The sequence below is a fragment of the Cinclus cinclus genome, chromosome 8, assembly GCF_963662255.1.
Source record: "Cinclus cinclus chromosome 8, bCinCin1.1, whole genome shotgun sequence".
Classification (NCBI taxonomy): Eukaryota; Metazoa; Chordata; class Aves; order Passeriformes; family Cinclidae; genus Cinclus; species Cinclus cinclus.
This window is the reverse complement of record NC_085053.1, coordinates 25180667-25201990: the sequence shown is the minus strand read 5'-3', so window position 1 is coordinate 25201990 and position 21324 is coordinate 25180667. Positions and strand designations below refer to the sequence as shown.

At 41.2% G+C, this 21324-nt stretch overlaps 1 protein-coding gene across 3 annotated transcripts in view; it reads right to left on the bottom strand.

Annotated features, from left to right (window-relative positions):
- ZFYVE9 (zinc finger FYVE-type containing 9) overlaps positions 1-21324 on the bottom strand; it is a 40645-nt gene that overhangs the window by 8762 nt on the left and 10559 nt on the right. For 2 of the 3 annotated variants that reach the window (XM_062497190.1, XM_062497189.1), the window contains 8 exons: positions 19053-19152; positions 13784-13960; positions 13282-13451; positions 12418-12541; positions 11144-11266; positions 9844-9999; positions 2813-3037; positions 377-459 (listed from right to left, as the gene is read on the bottom strand). In XM_062497190.1, the coding sequence (XP_062353174.1) occupies positions 377-459; positions 2813-3037; positions 9844-9999; positions 11144-11266; positions 12418-12541; positions 13282-13451; positions 13784-13960; positions 19053-19152 (1158 nt within the window). The remainder of the gene's footprint in view (positions 1-376; positions 460-2812; positions 3038-9843; positions 10000-11143; positions 11267-12417; positions 12542-13281; positions 13452-13783; positions 13961-19052; positions 19153-21324) is intronic. The other variant, XM_062497191.1, reaches the window with a different exon arrangement.

Below are 21324 nucleotides of genomic sequence, written 5' to 3'. Positions count from 1 at the left end.
TATTTGCAAAGTAGGAAGAGATAATAACATCCCTCCAGTCGGAGCACTGTGTAATCAGAGAGCTGTGACTGCACACTGTGATGACCCAGCACTTCGGAGATAGCAATCTGAGCAAACAATGCACTTATTTCAAGATCCAAACATCCTCCAGCAGGCAGGTTTGGGATATTGATTTGGGTACCTTGTTGCAACTCACTGTGTTGTTGAAAGCTAACACCCACTCTCAGTAACAGCAGGGAAATTCACCCAAATCCCCACTACCACCTCTTGCATCTCCTGGACCTTCCAGCTACTACGTGCACCTGGAGCCCCCATCTCCCCACACAGATCCAATGGATCACGCCAATGGAATGCACAAATTCCATCACAGACTTACTGCAAGGAGGTTCATGATCGTGTGTCCAGTCTCTCCAAACAAAGGCTTACGGAATCTGACACTAAAAAGTGGGCATGGATAAACTGGAATAAAACAGAAAAGAACATGTCATATGGAAATTTACATACTCAGATTCTGCAAAATCAGACCTAAATATCATCTCCTCGGTCAAATGTGGTAAGAGGCAGCTAAATAAGAGACTGGGAAGACTGGAATTTAAAAAGCAAAAAGGCAGAAGGGTTCAACAGTACAATGACCTTACATGTTCATGGGAGCTTGCTCACCATGCTAGAGACAAGAATAATTACATGGAAAGCTTACAGGTGCCACACTGCAGGACTGAACTGAATGACCTGGGCCTTGATGGCAAAGATGACCTTTCTAAGTGCTTTTTTCAGGCTACTTCTTGGAAATGGCTTCTATTTTTGCACAACCATTCCGCTGCTCTCCACTATAGCATCATCAGTCTTTCAGTTCTGTGATAACCCAGATGATTTTATTTCCTGTTATCATTATTTCATGACAGTGTGGCAAACTCCACAGGGGTACGTCAAAAACAATTTAAAGGACATTTATGGTATGTCAGTGATGTGAAATATCTGCATTCCCTGGCTGACATCCATACCTGTAAAACATCTGTGATGCAATTCTGAGGGCAGGGCAGGATCTGGCTGCATTACGTTATGTTGCAGCAGAAGCCATCCCAATGCTTGGAACATGACTCACGCACTGGTGCATAATGCCAAGGTTTCCTAAACACATGTTTGAAGGAGGATTTCTAAGCTATCCTCAGGCAAACGCTCAGCCTGATTTCCCCAAATGCCACACTCCAGTTCCCAGTGTGGTCAGAAGGGACTGCAGAGCACTCAGCATCATGTGAATAACATGAGGATTTCCTGATGGAAATCAGCTCCAGCCTCTGCACACTGATTTGATACCTGAAAGCACCACACACCACAAGGCAACCAACCCATGTACAGTGCCCTGAGGCACCAGTAAGGGCTGAATTTCCTGTGTCTGCCACCCGTGGTTTCAAGCAGCAGCTCAGCTCCATCCCAGATGCACCCAATTCCCAGAGTCGGAGCTGTTGGGCTGATCTGTGGATGCTCAGATGTTTTCTGTACACCCAGCAACCCGACGGTGTCCTGCATCTGATCTGCACAGTCAGCAGCACTGCACAAATGGCTGCATTCTGACAGCTCCACCAGCAAGGAGTGTGGAAGGAAACCTGGGACACAAAAGCAGCACCTTCCAGGGAGAAACTGAGGCAGTGCCCTGCAGTCACAACTGGCACAGCTCAAGGGAATGTGCCTAAATCCAAACCACAGCTGTAGGAATGATGGAAAGCCTGGCTTCCCAATATATCAGACCAGGTACTTTTGTTTGTCACTATCAAAACACATCTTTCTCATGATGTGTGCTCAGAAACAGATGTCCCATCCAAAATATGAGCATTTTTGTTTGTTTTTCTAAATATTGATGGGAATAAATGCACTAAAAAAATTCCTGTGGGTACACACAAAAACCTACAGACCTTTAACATGAATGTTTCTTTAGACAAGTTTGACCTTCGGTCCTCATCCTCAGAAGGCAAATTTTGAGGATTTTATTTTTCTCCTCCAGCAACATACATATTTTGTGGAAAATTCCCAATGTTCTCAAAACTTTAAAAGTTAAAGTGACACATCTGTGTACAGCATATTATAAAACTTATTTTGTTAAAATGTTCTGAAAAACTGGGAAAAATTAACAATAGACCATTTTCATAGTAATTTAGACATACCAATTAAAACTGCAGATGAGTGAGACATACAGTTTTTGGCCCGTCATGGTGGACAAACTGCCAGTAATGTCTTTGCTCCAGCAATGATAAATGTCTTTTGAAAATTATTTTTTCTTAACTTTATGCTTATTTCATGCTAACTGCTAAGATTTTGTTCAGATGAAACATTCTCTCTAGCCTATTTATTATTAGTTCCAACAGAATTTTGCGACAAACTGGCAAGTTTGTTGATCCTGCACATGTACTGTTACTCTCTGAAAAATGAACACTGTTTTAAAACCCTAAAAGCAAATGGTCTTTCATTTCAGCATGGAAAGAGCTTAACATCTCCAAGGTTCTCGCTGTGCTAACTACACCAGCTAATCAGGCTTGTTTCACAGGTAACTCTCAGGTCACTTAGTGGATACAAACATGATGCTCAGAACTAGATTTGTCTCCACTAAAATGTCCCTGATGCCCCAGTAGTGTTGTAAAAAGGCTGTAGGTCCCATCACCACCTCAGTGCTGCACAGTGGGTCTGACACACAGCTCTTCCTTGTCTGTTTGAGCCTGGGTGGCTCTGACAGGTAACAATCCACGGCTGGGGGGTGTGCTCTGAAGCAGAATTCATCCATTCCCCTACAGAAGTTACTCCAGCAGTGCCTGCTACTCACGCCTGTATTCAGCTCCGAGTCTCAGCATCAGCCGGATGGGGAACACTTTGGCCCAGGGAGTCTCCCACTTCTGGATGAGGATGCCAAACAAGTACGGTGGGGTTGGGAGCACCAGGTCCTGCAGGGACTGATAGGTCGCTGCAACGTACAAGAACCCTCCGTGTTCTTTACTTCCAAGAAAGCTCTGGCTGAAAAAGGAGTGTCCCAGGTTGCCAACAATGTTACCTATGGGAAAAAAACAAGTTCATTACTGAATTGGATTGAGAGCTGTATCAAGAATGTCTAGAGTTTTTCAGAAGGGGGAAAAAAAAAATATCTATGTTAAAATTCATTTTGCTTCCTGGAGCATTAATGTGTATTAACCACACCTGAAACAATGATTTGCTGCACATGGATGCTCAGGTTACCTCCTGTGCAAAAAGTGCCCCAATCTGGCCTTGGACACTCCCAGGGATGGGGCAGCCACAGCTGCTCTTGGCAACCTGTGCCAGGCCCTCATTGCCCTCTCAAGATTTCACAGGAATTCAGGCCAGTATTGCTGCTGAGGTGGTACCTGAAACCTCCCCCTGGCACTACAGACACACCCCCACAAAGCCTGTTTTCAGTGCCTTACAGATATTCAAGGGACTTGCACTGCAGAAGCTGCTGTTGTTTGAACTAAACTTTTGGATTCAGCTGCAATTTAGGAAGGTACATGCACCTGGTCAAACAATTAATGTTCCCTGGTTGTCCTTCCATTTAGGCAAACCCTGCTCAGACACATATTGAAGATCTGGGCCATTTCAAGAATTACACAATAGACTGTTTATTTCATTAGTACACTTAATGTAAAACACAACTGAGAGAGACACAGGGGAAAAACAGCACTAATTTTTATTCACATTTTTACTCTTTGATGCTTCTAATTTCCAAAAATGTTTACACTCAAATGGCTGAACGAATCTGAATGTTGATGAGGTTATTATAGCATCCAACACAGCATTTAACATCGAAGCAAAGAACCATGGTGTGATTCCTTTTATCAAATGACAACAGCAGCATGCAAATAACGTACAGAACAGCTGATCACAATTCTCCATAGGAAGATGTGAATATTAATAGTACTGATTTGCTCTCAAAGAAAAAGGCAATTTCAGAGAGCGTGGTGTGCTTGATCACACCACTCATGAGGAATTGCACAGGACTGAGGTACTCATGCAGACCTCCTGGGCTTCTGGAGCAATCCCAGGCTTTCCCACCTGCAGACAGAGACTGCTAAGCAGGAGTTTCTGCTCTTTCTCCACCACCTCATAACAGGGTGTTTGTATCTGAACTCAAGGTGGTGATGTGCACATCTCCACCTGCACATCACTGGACACTACCTGGAGAGTTTCTTCCTTTTACACACATGATACATACACAGACAAATGCTAGGTTTTAAGTAAGTAAAAATATGAGTCACAGAAGTGATACTTCGACATCCTCAGTAATACAAGTTTTAATAATACAGCTCTTCCAGCCCTCCTGGAGATATGGCCATGCTGCTTTGCACCCCTCCAGACCACCCTGGCACAACCATCACTCGATGTTGACTTCACATGACCTTGGGTTCTCCAGCTTTACCATATATAGTGACTGGCAGGTCTGTAAGCAAAAGGCTCCTTTTATAGTCCAACTAACAAATAAGCTCAGGGGTTTCCTTATTTTTCAAATTTCAGGGCCCCTTTGTAGTTTGTTTTTTTTTCTGTATTCACAAGTGCTGCACAAAGTAATTAGGTTCCCTGTTAGAAGGTGACAGCTTTGGCAGCCCAACATCCCGTAGCAGGGTGAGCTTGCCACTGTCCTACAAAGCCAACCTGTAATTTTACAGATGCATGCAGGCCCAAAGCTGACATGATCACCCAGATCAAACTCCAGAACTCTTGGAGTGTCTACATCTTCTTAGGTGAGCACACCTGATGAAAAGAAGCTACTGGTCAAACTACCATGAATAATAGGGGCACATCAAATGTCAACTGCAGAGAATCCCTGCTCCTGCCCATGTGCAAATGCAGCTCTGTCAGCTCTGCTGGGACACTAATGCCTGCTCAGTGAAACACCAGTGCACCAACATGAGCATCCTGCTAGTGACTGCAAACCAGTATATCCACTGGTGAGAAAAATTTTCACTTATCTAAAATAGCTGCTGGCACTCGTTTGCTTTTGCAGTTCCCACCTACCCTCACTAATCGCCTCTTCTTCATTTATACTTCCTTTTCCCCTTCCCATCTGTTCCTACCCAAATAGAGCTAAAAGCCTGGTAATAAAGTTACTTGATGAGGTTCTCAGTTCCAACAACATGACCACAATAATCCTTTTCACCTTTCAAGTATATGACGTGTATGAACTGCCAAACTGCACTGAATTCTGCCCCCTTTTCTGTGTATTTTCTGCATGCAAGAGGCCAGGCAAAGTGCAGCTGTACGATCCTGGATGGATCTGAGACGTGTGGCACTGCCCACTGGAATGACAAAGCACCAGACATTTCCACTTGAGAATGGTGCCAAGTGCTGCAGCAGAAGGGGCTGACTACTTATTTTTTCCGTTTCAGGAGATGGAGCTTTAAGGCTCACACGCCTGGGATGCCTTAATAAGAATTATTCAGCCAATGGAAATGTGGAAAAAACCCTTAAGAGTGGAATCTGCAACTCAGCTGTTCAGCCCTTTCCTTCCATAAGCCACAGCATCATAAATTACTCCTTCTGACACAAGCAACTTGCACAGTGCAAGCTCCTAGAGGCTGCCACCACTTTAAGAGGACAAATTACTGGGATTAGGTAGCTGTGCTGCAATTCATTATTTATAACAGCTTAAGAGCCTGCATGTGGACAGCATGGGAAGAAGCAAGTGTTTTCCTACACACTTCTCTAGTGCCCTTTTCAGTCAGCACAACCAAGCCAAAAACCAAGTCAAAAAGCCTCTTTGGGCTCGTCCCTCAGACATTTCTGCCCTGACCAGGGGTTGTCCTGTCCTGTCTCTGAAGGTGATTCCAAGCCAAGGCCTCACAGAGAAGTTGCTATTCCCAGCCTGACACTGTCAAAGCCAACCCATTGCACCATTACATATTTTAAGCACAGAACTGTATCAGAGGCTTGTAGAGAAAGTGTAGGCGTCAGAAAAAAACTTCAAAAATAACTACCCTTTGCAAAAGCATGTAATTTAATTTAAAACATATCACAACTTCCTTTCTAATGAAGCAATCTCAGAGTGAGCAGAAAGGTGCCTTTCCATATATTAAGTTCCAGCACCTGACATCAGACAACTGACATTATTCAGGAATGCTTTAAGTGTGCATGATGCATCTAAAGCAGTTCTGCAGGAGGTCAGTACTTACTCTTTTCTCAATTATACTTGGGTTATCCTTGACTTTAAATCTTAAGCATCTCTACAAAGCTCTCTAGGAAAAAAAAAAAAAAAAAAAAAGATGCTTTTATCCATGGTGTTTTGAATTCTTCACTTAAGATATCTTTCTGTGATGAACAACGTGCTCTGTATACCAGTTTGGCATTCCCTTCCAGCCTCAAAACAGTCTATACCAGGAAAGATAGATGGGGAAAAAAAAAAAGATTCCTGCATTTGTTTATTAACCTCAATGTGTGGTGAAGCCAGTTAGGTACTTTCACAAAAAAATGTTGAGGTTAAATTCTTAATGTATGCTTCCTATCTTCTGGTTAATGCCAGGATAAAAAAAGGTAATGGCATCCAGACTCAGGCAAGGCATTTATCTGTCTCTTGGGGAAGTCCATCCAGCCTCATTCCACTGCCATCAAGAACAGCCAGGAAAGTGCAATGTACCAAACTCTGCTGGCATCCTGAAAACCTCAGCACCCCAGTCCTACAGCAGGAGATTCAAAGCAATATTCACCTGTGAACAATCTTGCCAGATGGATTTTCTTCAGAAGCAAATGAGCACATTTCCTTTGGAAAGGAACACAAACCAAATCACTCCAAAAGCCACAAAGAGCCAGAGAAGAGCCAAGACCATCAATGTACCTTTATGCCCCAACACTTCTGTAGCAGATGCCAACACTGAGAAAAACCATATGAACTCCACATTCAAAGTTCTGGCCATGGTCAGCATCTCTTTATTGAAATACATCAGGAAGTAATTTGGAAAGAACTTAGTCCTATTGCCAAGGGCCACAATGCTTCACTTACTATCAGTGGGAGCAGCAGCTGCCAGCATCCAAAACTTTCTCAGGCTACTCTGTGGCAGTCTTCCTAACATCACTCACACACCTCATGTGAAGTTTGATTTTGCTTTCACCTTTCCACAGACCAGTTCCAGGTGTGTATTACTACCACCATATTTAATTAAAACCACACTGGATAAAAAAAATGCACAAACTTTGTCTGGGATAGACCACCCTCACAAGGAATATCCCCAAAAACCAGGGTGACCACAAAGCCATTTCAGGCAGTTGCCAGATTTACATTTCCACTACAAAAGTAACAGCAGCTTTCATTGTCTTCCAGCACAAAGCTGATGCACTAGGGCATCTCTGGCTGCACTACATCAACACATCCAACTGCCTCAAAGTACCCATTCAGACGGACAGCTCTCACTTTCCCATCCACTGCCAGGCTTATAGCCAACAGACAAGGGTAATCATGGGATTACTACTACAGCAGTGCCACTACTACAGCCACAACAGAAATCATTAGCTTCCAATTTCAAAACAAGAAAAGCAACACAGCAGGGAGCTTGATGACAGAGGGGCCAGAGGAGAAGTAAAGTGATGAAAAGTGAGCAGCAACAAATCCTTGCCTTAACGGACTTTATTTTTTATAACTCATGTGCATACAGCCTGCAGTGAAAAATGCCATTTTCCCTTCAAAATCTCTCTGTGGCCACCCTACCAGAGCCAGCCTGCAAACAACACCCAGCAGAGAGGGCAGGACTCTGCCTCCAGAACAAGTTATGCCTTGAGGAAAGCAAAAACATCTGGGAAGAGGCACGAGTACATACAAGTACTTTGTGCTTCTAGGTTTGAGCACAGAATTCAAACTCCTAAATTCATGTGACTCATGAAGAAATAATTCACTATGGATTGGGCTTGAATCAAACAAATAAAAAGGGACGCTGTGTTTTTCCACTGAAAACAAGACCAAGAAATCTGAAATCACTTCAAAGCAAATTCAGCAATGTTACAAGTAATTCTTGTTTCCACTCCAGTAAAAAGTACTGTATGTGCCTTTTTACTGTATTACTGTTTTTAAGAAAACTTACGATAAAGAAATAAAAAACATCCACAGAATTTATTTCAGTTTCCTGATACAGAATATATTTAAGCCAATGTATCATATAATGAAAAATGAAATGGTGAGGCAGGCTGTTAAATAGTCTCTAAATTCTACTGGGAATTCTTGTTTGCTCTAAATGTCTAAATCATCTCATTGCCAGGAGAGGTGCAGTACCTCTGAAGTGAACAGCTTGGAAAGGACAGCTCCACCTACAAGAGCAGAACTGCTAACCATTTCCAAGGGATTACAGGCACCAAACTGAAACCCCTACAGCATCACCTCCTCTCTGCCTGAATAATGTTTAAAGCAGCCAAGTTACAAATATGCTAACAGATCCTTCTGCTTCTCAAACAACGCATGCCTTGGAAAGAAAAAAGGATGGATATTGAGAGAGCATTCCAAAGTGTCTTGGGAGTTTATCAAGGTGCACCATCTATAAAACCTGCAGGCATTACACAGTAACTGAAGGTGTCTGTCTACTCATCCTTCACGTCTGAAACACAACACACAGCAGATCCTACCAAAAGAAAACACACAGTGGAATTCTTCAACAGTGACAGTTGGTTTCTGATTAAGAATTGTACAATAGTAAGCAGCTCTTTGCACCAGTGGAATTTTAAGATATCAAATTACTACCACTACAGTACTAAAAAAAGAATTCCAAATACATTATGTAGGAGCTATAAATTATGTATTTCTGTAGCGTAGTTATAAAGAACTTCATAGCAATATACACACCAAGCTAGAATCATATCTGCAATATACATATATACACATTTATATACACATGCTTGCCATTTTTCATATCCATCTCCCTCTAAACAACATCATTATAAGACAAAGAAAATGAACTGAGGTTTAGAACAGTAGTTGTTTCCCATGCACACAAGATTCATTATAACATGAGATAATACATTCTGAACCCAGCATTCTGAACCTTCTCTGGACAAGCTGACCTTTGCTGGACAAAGATATTTTAGGAAACAAATATCTTTCATTATTTTATTAAAGTACTGGATTCAATCATTCCAAAGGCATTATGAATGATAAGCAGAACCTCTTGTAAATGTAATTTCAGCATATAACCTTAATGTGATCCAATTTCACCTCTGGAAAACAAGCTTTATTTTCTGAGCAGTGGAATCAAATACTTGCACTTTTCCCTATGCAAGGATTTTTGAATTCTAAGGTCCAACATTAATACCTAGAAGTGGAAGCCTATTTACTTAGTAAATGTAAAATGTGCAATGACTTTTTTTTTAATATAGAAATCTTGCAATCAAGATACAAAAATTTAAAATTCAGGGATAATTTCTGAAATGCTCTACAATTCATTCCAGGCACACATATACATATATTATTTTAAAATATAAAAAGGATGCCCATAATGTAGGAAGAGACTCAGGCACTACAAGAATCAAACTTTTGAACTACCTGATCAGGAGACATTGAACACACTATCCACAAGAATTCCCAACATTTTCCTTCTGGCTGAAAGATCTTTGGAGCAGCTCCCCAGGTTACCAGCATTTTATCTGGTGACATGAATAGAACACTGGATACTGACAACCAACAACTCATCCCCCTATCAGCTTTGATTCTTACTCTCTTTTTATTTTTTTTTTTTACAAAAAATGCCATTTGCTGCAACAGAAATGTATCTGACCTGTCAACTTTCTGTCGGATGCACTCAAGTAGAGAAGGCACACAATTATCACTGACCCTGTATGATCATTGTTCAAAGCATTTTTAACAGAGAGCATTCCTACCTGCTAAGGCATCCCGGTAAAGTTGCACAAAATGGTTAAAGATATCCTTAGGCAAACACTTCTCATCAGGCAAACACTGCAGGAGAATGACGATCTCCGACTGCCCCACGGCATGCATGCCTTTTGTGGTGAAACACCAGCACTTCCTGTTCACATCTGCATGGATCATGGAAACATGGATCAGCAGAGCACAACTGCAAAAGGATGTCTAAATTTCACTGTGGGAAGACAGCTCTTGCAAGGATGAGTTTTACAGCAGGTATTGTTGTGTCATCTGTCACACAGACAAATTACATCCTACATCTGTTATGTGAGGGCAAGCACATCCAAAACAAGAGCAGCTCAATATTTCCCAGTTTACAGCTAAGGCAGAGCCAGAGTATTACAGCTCCCAGTCAGATCCTGGGTTTAACACAACAAAGCAGACTTTTTAGCAGTTTCTGTATTCAAATGAAAGGCCAGGATTTAAATGTGAATGAAGGAGCCTGGGAATAGGCTGTATGTACCATGATCCTGACACCTAAAACAGTTTCCAACAGTGATATCTCTCTTAATATGGAGAACTGGATGTCAGGTGTCTCCATGAGACCTCACTCTGTTGTTCTGCTTCGCAGGAATGTAAATAATGACACATGCTCTGAGCTTCATTTCTTGAGAATACCAAGTTGTTCAAATAAAATGTGTCTACAATATATATCCTTTTTATACATATGTAAAACATTGTACTGCAATCTAAGAGATGCTGAAAGGTTTATAAACAATTTATTAATACAAAACTGTCCTTCCCAATGTTTCCATCATGTTTCTATCCAGCAGAGATCAGCTGAGGAACTGGCATGAGAAGCCATCCATCTGCCTCCCCACTCCTCCTTCAGCACAGGTACACACAGTCTCATGACAGAAGAGTTGCACAGGGGAATGGAACCTCTGCATTATTATGGAATCCCATCTGCTTTTTCCAGAATGGGATGACAGGGGAATAAGTGAAGCAACCAAAGGGAAATGGGTGATAAACACCCTGCCCTACTAAACTCTACAGGAGACACTGATCTCCAGACCTGAGACTGGAGGCTCTCTCAGTCCAGTTTATATTTTCTACATAAAATTATCTGTTCTGAGACCTAAATCACCAGAAAAGGGCCTTTTGACATTTAACGTAACATGGCTCAATAAAAAGTTTTCAACCTGTACACATTTTCCGAGACTATCCCACCAAATAAAAATGCTGCTGTTCCTACTAATAACCTAGGTAACATTGCCTCTCTCATAGACTAAGACTTATCTGATAATAAACACTTACAATTTACTATTTTTACCATGGACAGCAAATTAGCATTTAAAACAAATACTAAAGGGTCAGGGCCACCATCCTCCAGCTGCTGCATGACAGAGATCTGAGAAGGTCTCTCTTCCACAGCATAGTCTATGAAAGAAAACACAATGAAATCCATAAATAACTGGTACAGACTCTACATTACAATCAGATAACCCCAATTACAATTCTTTTTACTTGTTTTGACCTTTTAGACAAACACTTATTTAAGTATTGCTGATTTAATTGATTGTTTCTTAGATTGGTATTTTCAAACTTCAACAGAATTTATGAGATAGCCTCTATGCATCCTTCAGAAAGGTGCAGCTTGTTTCCGAAAAATAACTATTTTTCAGTATCAACCAGAGGAGAAAATTGAAATCAAATTGAAAAATGTGTCACAATGACTGTGAAACTGAAATCCCAAATGACTAAGAAGTTAAGAATTGTTACTTAAATCACAGTAAGGCAGAAGGGCATCAATCCTGGATTACCATGAACAGCTAAAACAGGACTCAACAGATCTGTTTTGAAATTAAATGCTGCTCATATTTTGGATTTGACACAATCCTGAAATAAAAGGTTACTTCCAGCTTAACATTAGAAATGCACTGTGTCAGCAAAGTATCTAATAGGAATAAAACAACTAAAGAGAAAATAAGTTCATTCCAGGAATATATTAAAGGGCGCCATGAATCAAACTGCGGAAAACAATTTCACACAAACAAATACACATTTCCTAATCTTTTCAAAATTAGTTTTTAATTTTCTGAAGCCTCCTCCATTTGGATCCTTTATAAGGGGATATCACAATGACTAAAATCTGCACTGTGGGCCAAGATGTGCAAAACTGTTGTTGAATGCAGTGCTTGGGGATGCCTCAGACATAGCCCTTGTTCCAACAGAATTTCAGAGAAGAGAAGTGTGAATATTCATAAGGCTAATTAAAACCTATCTCTGTGTAAAACATTCCCCACAGTCTGATTAGTAAAGAAATTAGCACGTGTTTCTGGACTGCCGTTAATTTTTTGCTTCATGTTTTACTTGTTCCTGGAATTTCACTGCAAGGTGGGGCTGTTCCTGGATGCAAATAGGGACCAACTGTGCAAAGGAGCGGCCCAACATTTACCCACAAGCGCTTACTGAGAGTTCCTTCAAATACTCAGCACACTGCCAGCATCTTATTTTTAAAATAAACACAGTAGCCATTAGGTTATTGCATCTGGTAAGCATAAAAGCTGGCTGCCAAATTATACCCTCACCTCCTTTTACTCCAGTGGAGATGAGAATTGGAGGAAGACCATCTTCAGGAATCAGATTCATTGCGCTGCCAACAGGACTGCCAACCTGAGTTATATTTCCCGAGAATACAGAGGCATTATCAGTCTACAAGAAGCAAACAACAAGGAAGGACAACATTAACAGTAATAATGATAAAAATGTAAGAGCTGGCTGGCTAAATTATTATAGATGTAGGTAAGGAGTCTGTGTCTGCTGGAGAAACAGAAGCCCCAAGTAATCTGGCTCTGTAACAATAGATGATCAAGTGATGACTCCTGTATGTGAACTACTGCTAGAAAATCTGCTTAGATCTGCACCTCCCTTCTCTAACACCACATATACCCATGTCTTCACAAAATCTTAATGCATCTGTGCCCATCTGAATTTTTTGTAGAGTCTCAATTCCACTTACATGGGGTATGGTGGACTTAACATTGTTAACTTCATTGCACTTTTCTGAATACACAGTTTTGTGACAGAGTATTCTCCTGATCCACATATGATAATCTCATTGTTTCAAACTGCTTACTGACCACGACTCACCTTTTTTAAAACATGCTACACCAATATCCTTCACACACCAGCTGTACAGCCAAACAGCTGGAAGCCACACAGACAACAAATGTTCTCAGCACTCTGCCCCAAAAACCCTAGTTTCATTTTCAAAAATATGGTTGTTTCAGCACTCTGCAAACATTCAAATAAGGACAACATTTGCTATGCAACATACTAAGACAAGCCTGATCAGATTTCCTACATCAGTCTTAATGCAGTCACCACAGCAACTCATAGGCCACTCACAACCAGGGCAAACACAGGATTTTGAATGCCAAACACTCCCTTACTTCTGCTGATAAAGTGTTGTTGGCCATGGGCTTTGATGGATCATGAGACACTGCTAAGGTTCCCGTGGAAGTTGTCCCAGCCACTGTCAGCTTTGCTGCATCAGCAACTTCTCCATTGGGTAAAATCCCATCAGCAAACCAAACACGCCTTTGTTCTCTAGGCTGAGCCACTGGGGAGAACGTATAAAAACAGTATTTAACATCTCACAGCAACACTGGCTAGGAAATTGGAAAAACTGAGTATAAAACAGAAAAATGGAAAAAACAAATATAAAAATGTGGTTTGGAAGAAACTTAAGACATCACCTAGTGCATTCCTTATGGCAGCATCATGTACAGACACAAGCACTGACAACAGTTTACATGCCCTGAAATTCTGATGTCCTTTCTGAGGGCAGGAACAGCACACTGGCATTAGCCATTACTTGGAATGGGTGAAGTGCAGATATTCTTTCCAAATTCTTACTACGGGTAAACTGCATGAAAAAGGAAGTGCTCTTACCTTCTGCTCCAGGATGCTTTAGAACTCCCACAGGTACCATGACAGTGGGAGGGGGGGAGCTCAGGGCGCCCGAGGCCTGAGCCTGCTGCAAAGGAGGGATAGTAGAACAGTATTCAGCAGGATTGTTAGGGTTAGGGCTCTGGCTTGAGGCACTCATCATGTTCTCCCAGGCTTGAGCTAAAGCAAACAAAGAACAAGAGCCATGAACACAGAGGAAGGTATCTAACAGTCCAGAACACTGTGTTAAGTTCTCAGCTGCTGTCAGGATGGACCCTGCCACCTCCCAAAGACCATTCCCTTCACGTAACAGCTCAGGAGACTGAAATTAAGCAAGAAAAGCACAAGGAGAAACTGCACTGGCCCCGTGCAATAAAAATACCAGTCCATAGAAAAATATTTTCTGAAAATGGTTACAACACACTTTGACTTGTGTGATGCTTAGTTCCTCATGCTTAGTTTTGTTTCCTCTTCAAAGATTTAATTGAAAACAGTCAATGTGTACATATATATATATATATATATATATATATATATATATATAAATATATCACAATGCATCGAGAAATAAGACATTCCTACTGCAAATGCTTCATAACCCACAGAATACTTGAGCAGATTTAGCTTTCATTTATGATAAAAAGCACCCTGCATTTCTTTGTGTCCAGGACAGTTGTGTATAGATCAACAACTTCTATGCTTAATTGTAAAAAATCCCTCATGCTATTAATTTGGAAGGTATGACTTGAGCCTTAGTTCAACTGGCCAAAAAATAACACATCAATCTTCTTTGTCAACAACATCTATCATAGGAAAATCTCCTCTGGTGAGTAAACCAGACTATCTCCACAGTGCTACTTCTTTTTGACCCTCTAAGGGAGGCTTGTAGCAAGATACCAGAAAATTCATACGTGTGCTTGCACCCACAACCGTATTAGTGTTTTACAAATAAATGCATTCTTTGAGTCAGGCATAAATATCATGGCACCTAAGCTCTCAGAACATGTATATACTTGGGTTCCTTCAGCTGCAAATTGTTAGAAAACCAAGGTGGAAATAACAAAGTAAAAAAAACGAAAACCAAACAGAACTCAACAGAACATAAACTGTCCTGCTTCCCACCATCAACCTGCAAAACCAATAGTGAAATGCTGGTGTCATAGTTTGGGTTTGCCAATTGTAATGTATTTACCTTTTGTGAAACAGAATTAGGAGCAAAAGCAAAGCAGGCCTAAAACTTAAATGGGGATAAAGAAAATCTTTATTAACAACACAAAGAAAAATAATAAATTCAGAATAGATCTTCAGACCACTCCCTCCTCCCCTTTTTTCACAGCTTAACAACATACAGAGACACTTCAGTCAATTCCTTACTTAAATAATCTTTTTCAGTTCACTTTAGGAGAGGAGTTTCTTCTTGTTCAGCTATAGGCATCTTTTTCAAGAGGGGGGAAAAAAAAAAACAGTTCTCTCCTGACTTCACTTTTTTCACGAATAGCAGCCGCCCGGGATCTGCAGTCATGAAACTCCTCCCATCAGCCTTCCCAGAGCCGTGCTTGTGGGCCATGTCACAGTCATGGGGTATTACCTTTAGGGATGAGCTGCTTAAAGGCAAGAGTTCTCTTCAGCTCTCTTCTCTGTTCATACTTCATTCCCAGAACAGAGATCCCCTTTTTTCCTCGGGGTAAAGGAACTTCCAAACACTTCACACCACCTCGCTCCATGTATTTTTCTACGGTTTAAAGGAATTCTCTAGTGTAGCACAGGCTGCCAACTTACAAAAAGATTTTTCAGCCAACCTTCATGGTGTCTCCTCATTCTCCTTCCATCTAAAAACTTAGCTTTTGCTTCACTGACTTTGGTGTATCCTTTCTGTCTTTTTTCTCCTCACCCAAGGAAGGATGGAAAGTCTCTTAAGTCTTATCTGAGCATTGGGAAAGTTAAAATCTCATCCAGAAGTTGCAGGGGCTGGGCCAGGCCATGCTGGAGCTGTGTCAGGATCTCAGGCCGCCCAGGCCACGCTGGAAGGGCAGGAGGAGAATTGCAAAGTGCATCCAGAGGAGAAATGGGTGCCAAGGCCGTGTGTCCATGGCTTTCCCCCGGCGCTGCCCGCCCCCAGCTCCAGCCACAGCCCGGGGGTTCTCCCTCTGCCCTGCCCAGCACACAAAGCCCTGGGGGCTCTCCCGAACCGGGCCCGGCTGCCTCCCCCCAGCCCGTGAGGGCGGCCGGCCGGGCTCGGCCACCCCAGGGCTGCTCCGAGCCGGGGCAGGGCAGGGCAGGGCAGGGCCCCCCGAGCCACGGACACACCGGGGAGGGCGAGGATCTCAATAATGGGCTTTGCTTCTTTTGGTTATCGGGGCTCCTGGTTGGAAACGGGGCCCAGCAGCCTCCCGAGCCCACCCCGCATGGAAGGGGGGCCCGGGCCACGTCGATGTTACCTTGTGAGAGGCCAGAAATGAAAGAGAGCCTTTTTTCCCGGGCTCTACTGGCTTCAAATGTGATTCACGGAGCGAACTAACATCTCCGATTGGTTTCTCAGGCTGTCAACAACTAAACCAGCCTCCAATTGATCCCATCAATTCACAGAGGAAGTTCTCATGGAGGAAAACTGAGTATGTCCTTCCCCCCCCAGGTGCCTTCAAGGCATGACCAGCACAGCTTGTCAATGAAAAAGGTACTGGCATTCCAGCTGAGAAAATTACTTGAACCAAAGCACTTTTTAGACAGCAATTCTGTACCAGTTATAGTAAAAGTCCCAAAAGAAGAAAGTATTAAAAATGCACAAATTTACATATCCAGGGCTTCGCTATTAGAAAAGTAAAAGAGCATTCTTAAAGCCTTCTTTAGATGGAGCAAAGTGCTAAGTCAGCATATCTACCAACTGAAAAGATACTAAAAATAGCATTGGAGACTGATGAAACACATAGCCTGGCCATGGAAATGTGCCAGAAAACACACAACCCTCCCCTCACACCCCAGTCAAATACAAACCAGATACCGAGCAACCAAATGAAATAATAACTGCTTTTACAGTTCCTACCCCCACTTCCAGGACTGTGCAAAGACTTATGCTAAACCTGCTGCACTAACAGGGACGAAAGACCCAAAACCTGCACTGACTAAGAAACTGGAAGGGTCAGGACAGGTGGGATACAATCAAGCTACAGGTTAACTAACCAGCAGCCCAAAGCATCAGCACTGCAGCAGGGACAGGAACAGAGGGAGACAGGGCAAGCACAGCACTGGCCCTGGAAGGAACCAGGCACTGGTGTCACTGTTTGCTGCCATTACTGTGCATCTGCCCTGGCAACAGGACAGAGAGGCTTTCAAATGAGATCATTATAATTTGATCAGTTTTATTATGTCTTTTCAAAACAACACTTTAGTTTCAACCAAAACATTTTCAGATTCTTCCCTTCCCCCAGATGAAAATTAATCCTACTCATCACCACAAAGCCAGCTGTCTTTTGCTGTGTATTTGTAATTCCTTGTTCTTTTACACCTTGAAATGTGTTCATTTCTCTATCCCAAATTGTGTCAGTTTACAGCCCCCCTTCAGCATCATTACTACAACTTGTTTTTAATTTCTAGATGTTATAACCTATAATTTGTCATCTTACACATTTGGCCTAGAGTAAAGAATTATTAATAATTAAAACCTACTGCTGCACACCGATTAATGCTTAATATTTTTGAAACATTTCACCTTTTTGAAATTTTTTTGAGAAAATTATATTCCTGTTTTGTAACAGATACTGTCTACTCATCTCAAGACTAAGCACTCAGTTACTTTCAACCAAACCTGAACCAATATTCAACTTCCTTGGAGAAAAAAAATAAAGCTATAACCTTAAATTTAGTGTTTTAGTTTAGATGTTCAACAAAGTAAGAGATCTTTCTGAAAACAGCCCAAATAATCCACAATGCAGTAATATGTAAAGATACTGCCAAAATTACTTTGTGTGATGCTGACACAAACCGCAATTTTCCTAACTAATTATTGGTTAGAATCTTTGCTAGAAGTCTCCAAAGTTCAGCTAAACAATTGCAGCAATGGAGATTCCACGATAAACCATCCTGATAATTACTGAATAGTTATCCTAACAGTTAAAAGTTTGCATTTAGAGCCTGAATTTCTCTTACTTTTCATTCTACCTCTTACATATTAGAATGCATCTGTCAGATCTTCCTCTACCACTGAATTCACTTCTGGCATCAAGTTTCAGTGATCCAGATATATATTTACACCCCAGGACCAAGACACCCATTCATCTTCCCACTAATAAGCCAAAATGCCTGGAATTTCTCATGATGAGACAGGTTATCTCAGGATTTAAGCACTCACATGGGTCGTCTCTCAACCTAATCCAATTTCTCTGTCTTCTCAATTCAAGACAGAAAAACTGAACACTGAGTCTTCCAGCAGCAGCTGTCTCAGTGTCATGGGCATAACTCAGCAGGACAGATCATCATCCAGAGGTAACTGGCATTGTGGGAGGTTCTGGAGATTTTCACAGGCCTCAAGAGAGTGCTCTGTATTTGCCTGTATTTGTAGTACAGCTCTAAAGTGTTAATACAATAAAGAACAACACACAAAATACATTCCAGAGCCTGCTGGTCAAAACAAGAGTTTTTCCTTACACCAAGCAGAGGTGATAGAACTTCCTATCAGTTCTACATGTTAACTACAGAACTAGTGACCTCTCTCCTGTGTCCCCTGTTCTCACGAGGCTTTTAGCACAGCACCACCCTGGTTTTGACACTCTACAAATGTGTGAATGAAATAATCTAAGCTCAGCTGTCCACATTTGTGGACCTGCATTTAGACAAGACCTCCTACTCCAGCACCAAGGAGTTAAGAAGAGGAGATGGACTAATTTATGGATAAATACGATTTTCCCAACCTCCTACAGTGCATAATTTAGAAGAAGCACAACTGCATTACTCTTTGGTATTCCATCTAAAAGTGTAGCAGGTTATCTACTCAGGCAACAAAGGATACAGAGTGCACTTCTGAATCAACAGCAAAAAAAACCCCAAAAGTCAGTTCTTGCAATCCTGGTAGAGCACTCCCAAATGAAAGCTTTCAAAATCACTACATCCTTGCTGGTTTTTCACAGGGATTCCACGCCAGCCTCTCAAGCATCTTTACTGTTTTAGAATACTTACCCATACAAATGAAGTATTTTGATAATTTTCTTTTTAAATGCCCTCCCTGCATCTTCACACAAAGCCAGTGAAGTGCCAGATCTCGGATTCCCTCCCCACTCACCATTCATCAGCACTGAGTGGCAGATCACACACACTCTGGCTTCCTTTCGGTCCATGTACAGGAGCTTGCACTTCAGGCTACAGCAGGCAGCACAAAACACCTGGAACACAGGGGAAACTGCTCAGGGGTGTGCACAAATATGGGACAAACTGATGGATCTGGACAACTGAGTGTCTACAAAGCTCATGAAATGCAAAATACATAGGTAAAAAAAAAAAAAATCAGTATTTTCCATTAAAGCCATAGTGACCAATACCTACCCAGGGTGCCTGTACACTAACCTTGATGATTATTTTGTGGAACACATAAATGCATTTTGTCCTGATGCTGCACTGTGGTGTTTTTAAAATTTGTTTGGCATAAATTACAGTGGAGGTAATAAATACCTACCACCTTACAATCCCTCACAGAGTTAAAAATTTGGGAATTAATTTCAGTCTCAGAAAAAACCAGAAGTACTTCCTAGAATTAAGCAGGAATTCAATGCATAGGTATTCCATGCGTATGGAAGGAGACTGCTATGGCACAGATTAATTCAAACTTAATTAATTAATTAATTCTTTACAGCAGCACAATTCATCTACATTGAATTGGACATTAAAAGGAATTTTTAGACATCAGGAGAAATTTGTTCACAGAAAAGGTGATTAGATATTGGAATGGGCACTCAGGAAGGTGCTGGAGTCACTGTCCCTGGAGGTGTTTAAGGAAAGACTGGACGTGGCACTCAGTGCCATGGTCTGGTTGACAAGGTGGTCATCGGTCATAGGCTGGACTTGATGATCTCAAGATGTTTCTTGCAACCTAAATAATTCTGTGATTCTATATTAGCAACTCCAGCTGTTTCATCTCTTCATCTCTAGCAAGCTATTCCTCAGTTGAGGAGGAACAGTGATTATCAAAATGTTGTAAGTGTTCAACATATAAACCAATGCATTTAAGAAAGCTGAATGACATTAGTACTGCAAGAAAAGCTTGCTCCATTTCTATTAAAAAGCTCATTCTGACATGAATACAAACACCACAGCATCACAACAGCAGGGAGAACTCAGGAACTGCACTCTGGCAGCTAAAGGCAAAGCTCAGGGAACACAAAGTGCTGTGGAGATGCAGCTGCAGTGCTGGTCCTTCTCCCCTGAAGTAGCTCTAAAAACTCCCCACTCCTGGGCAGGAAACAGTCCTGAGGCTTCCTCCAGACAAGCAAAACCATAAAACACCAGCATGGCTCCTGCACCAAAACACACTTGCATGCAGATATGATCCCAAAGTAGCAACTGCCTTCTCAAAATCCTGCAGAACATGTGCCCTAAAGATTTCTTATTTGTTTGAAATAATTATATTGTCTTTATTTTTAAAAAAACCACAGTAGTTCCTCAGGGTTACTCTTCAGGTGATGTGAAGATACTGATGAACATATATTTCCTGCAGAAAGGTAATGTCACACTCAGGAGATCTAGAAACAGCAACAGCTGCCTAACAAATGAGTTCAGATATCAAGGGAGAATTCCAAAATTTACTTATGGGTGGATATTATCTCTGCAATTCACTATGCATTATTATGATCTATAGCGCTTTCTAAATTAAGAAAAAACATTCCATCACTCCAGTAGCATTATTTCTGTAATATAGACAAAATGTTACATGGGATTCTTATATATACATGTGTTTAAGCCAAATGAAATTTCAACCAAGTTAAAGATCACACCAGATTATGACTACTTTGCAGCCCATTACTTGCAGGTTTTTAGTGGCAACTGTTTTTAAAAGAAGCAAATACAGGTTCTGAACTCAACATGAGAGTGGAAAATCGAATGTGCAGAAAGCTCAGCCTTGTCTCATTAGAACCAGTTTTAATGTTTTCTAATTATGACAACTCAAACATTTCATAAACAAAATATAATTAAGCATACACTGGAATTTCAATGCAAAAATAAAATCCACCCTTTCACATAAGTGAAAATCTTTAAAAAAACAAAGTAAATTACTTGAAAAATCTGATTTCTGCACTTACATCTTAACCTAATATAAAAGTATTCTAGGGAATATTAATAATAACATCACAGCATATTTTAAAGACATTTGACATCATTTCAGTTCTCTGGGCAAATCTTCCAGTCAGAAGTTCATTCAGTATTGAACAAGGAAAAATCAATGTCATAGCAACCATAAATGAAGGCCCAACACAAATTAATATCTAATTTAGGACTCTTTTTCAAACAACACATTGTGCATTCATGAAAGCTCCCAAATGCAATGATTTAAATATTAAAAG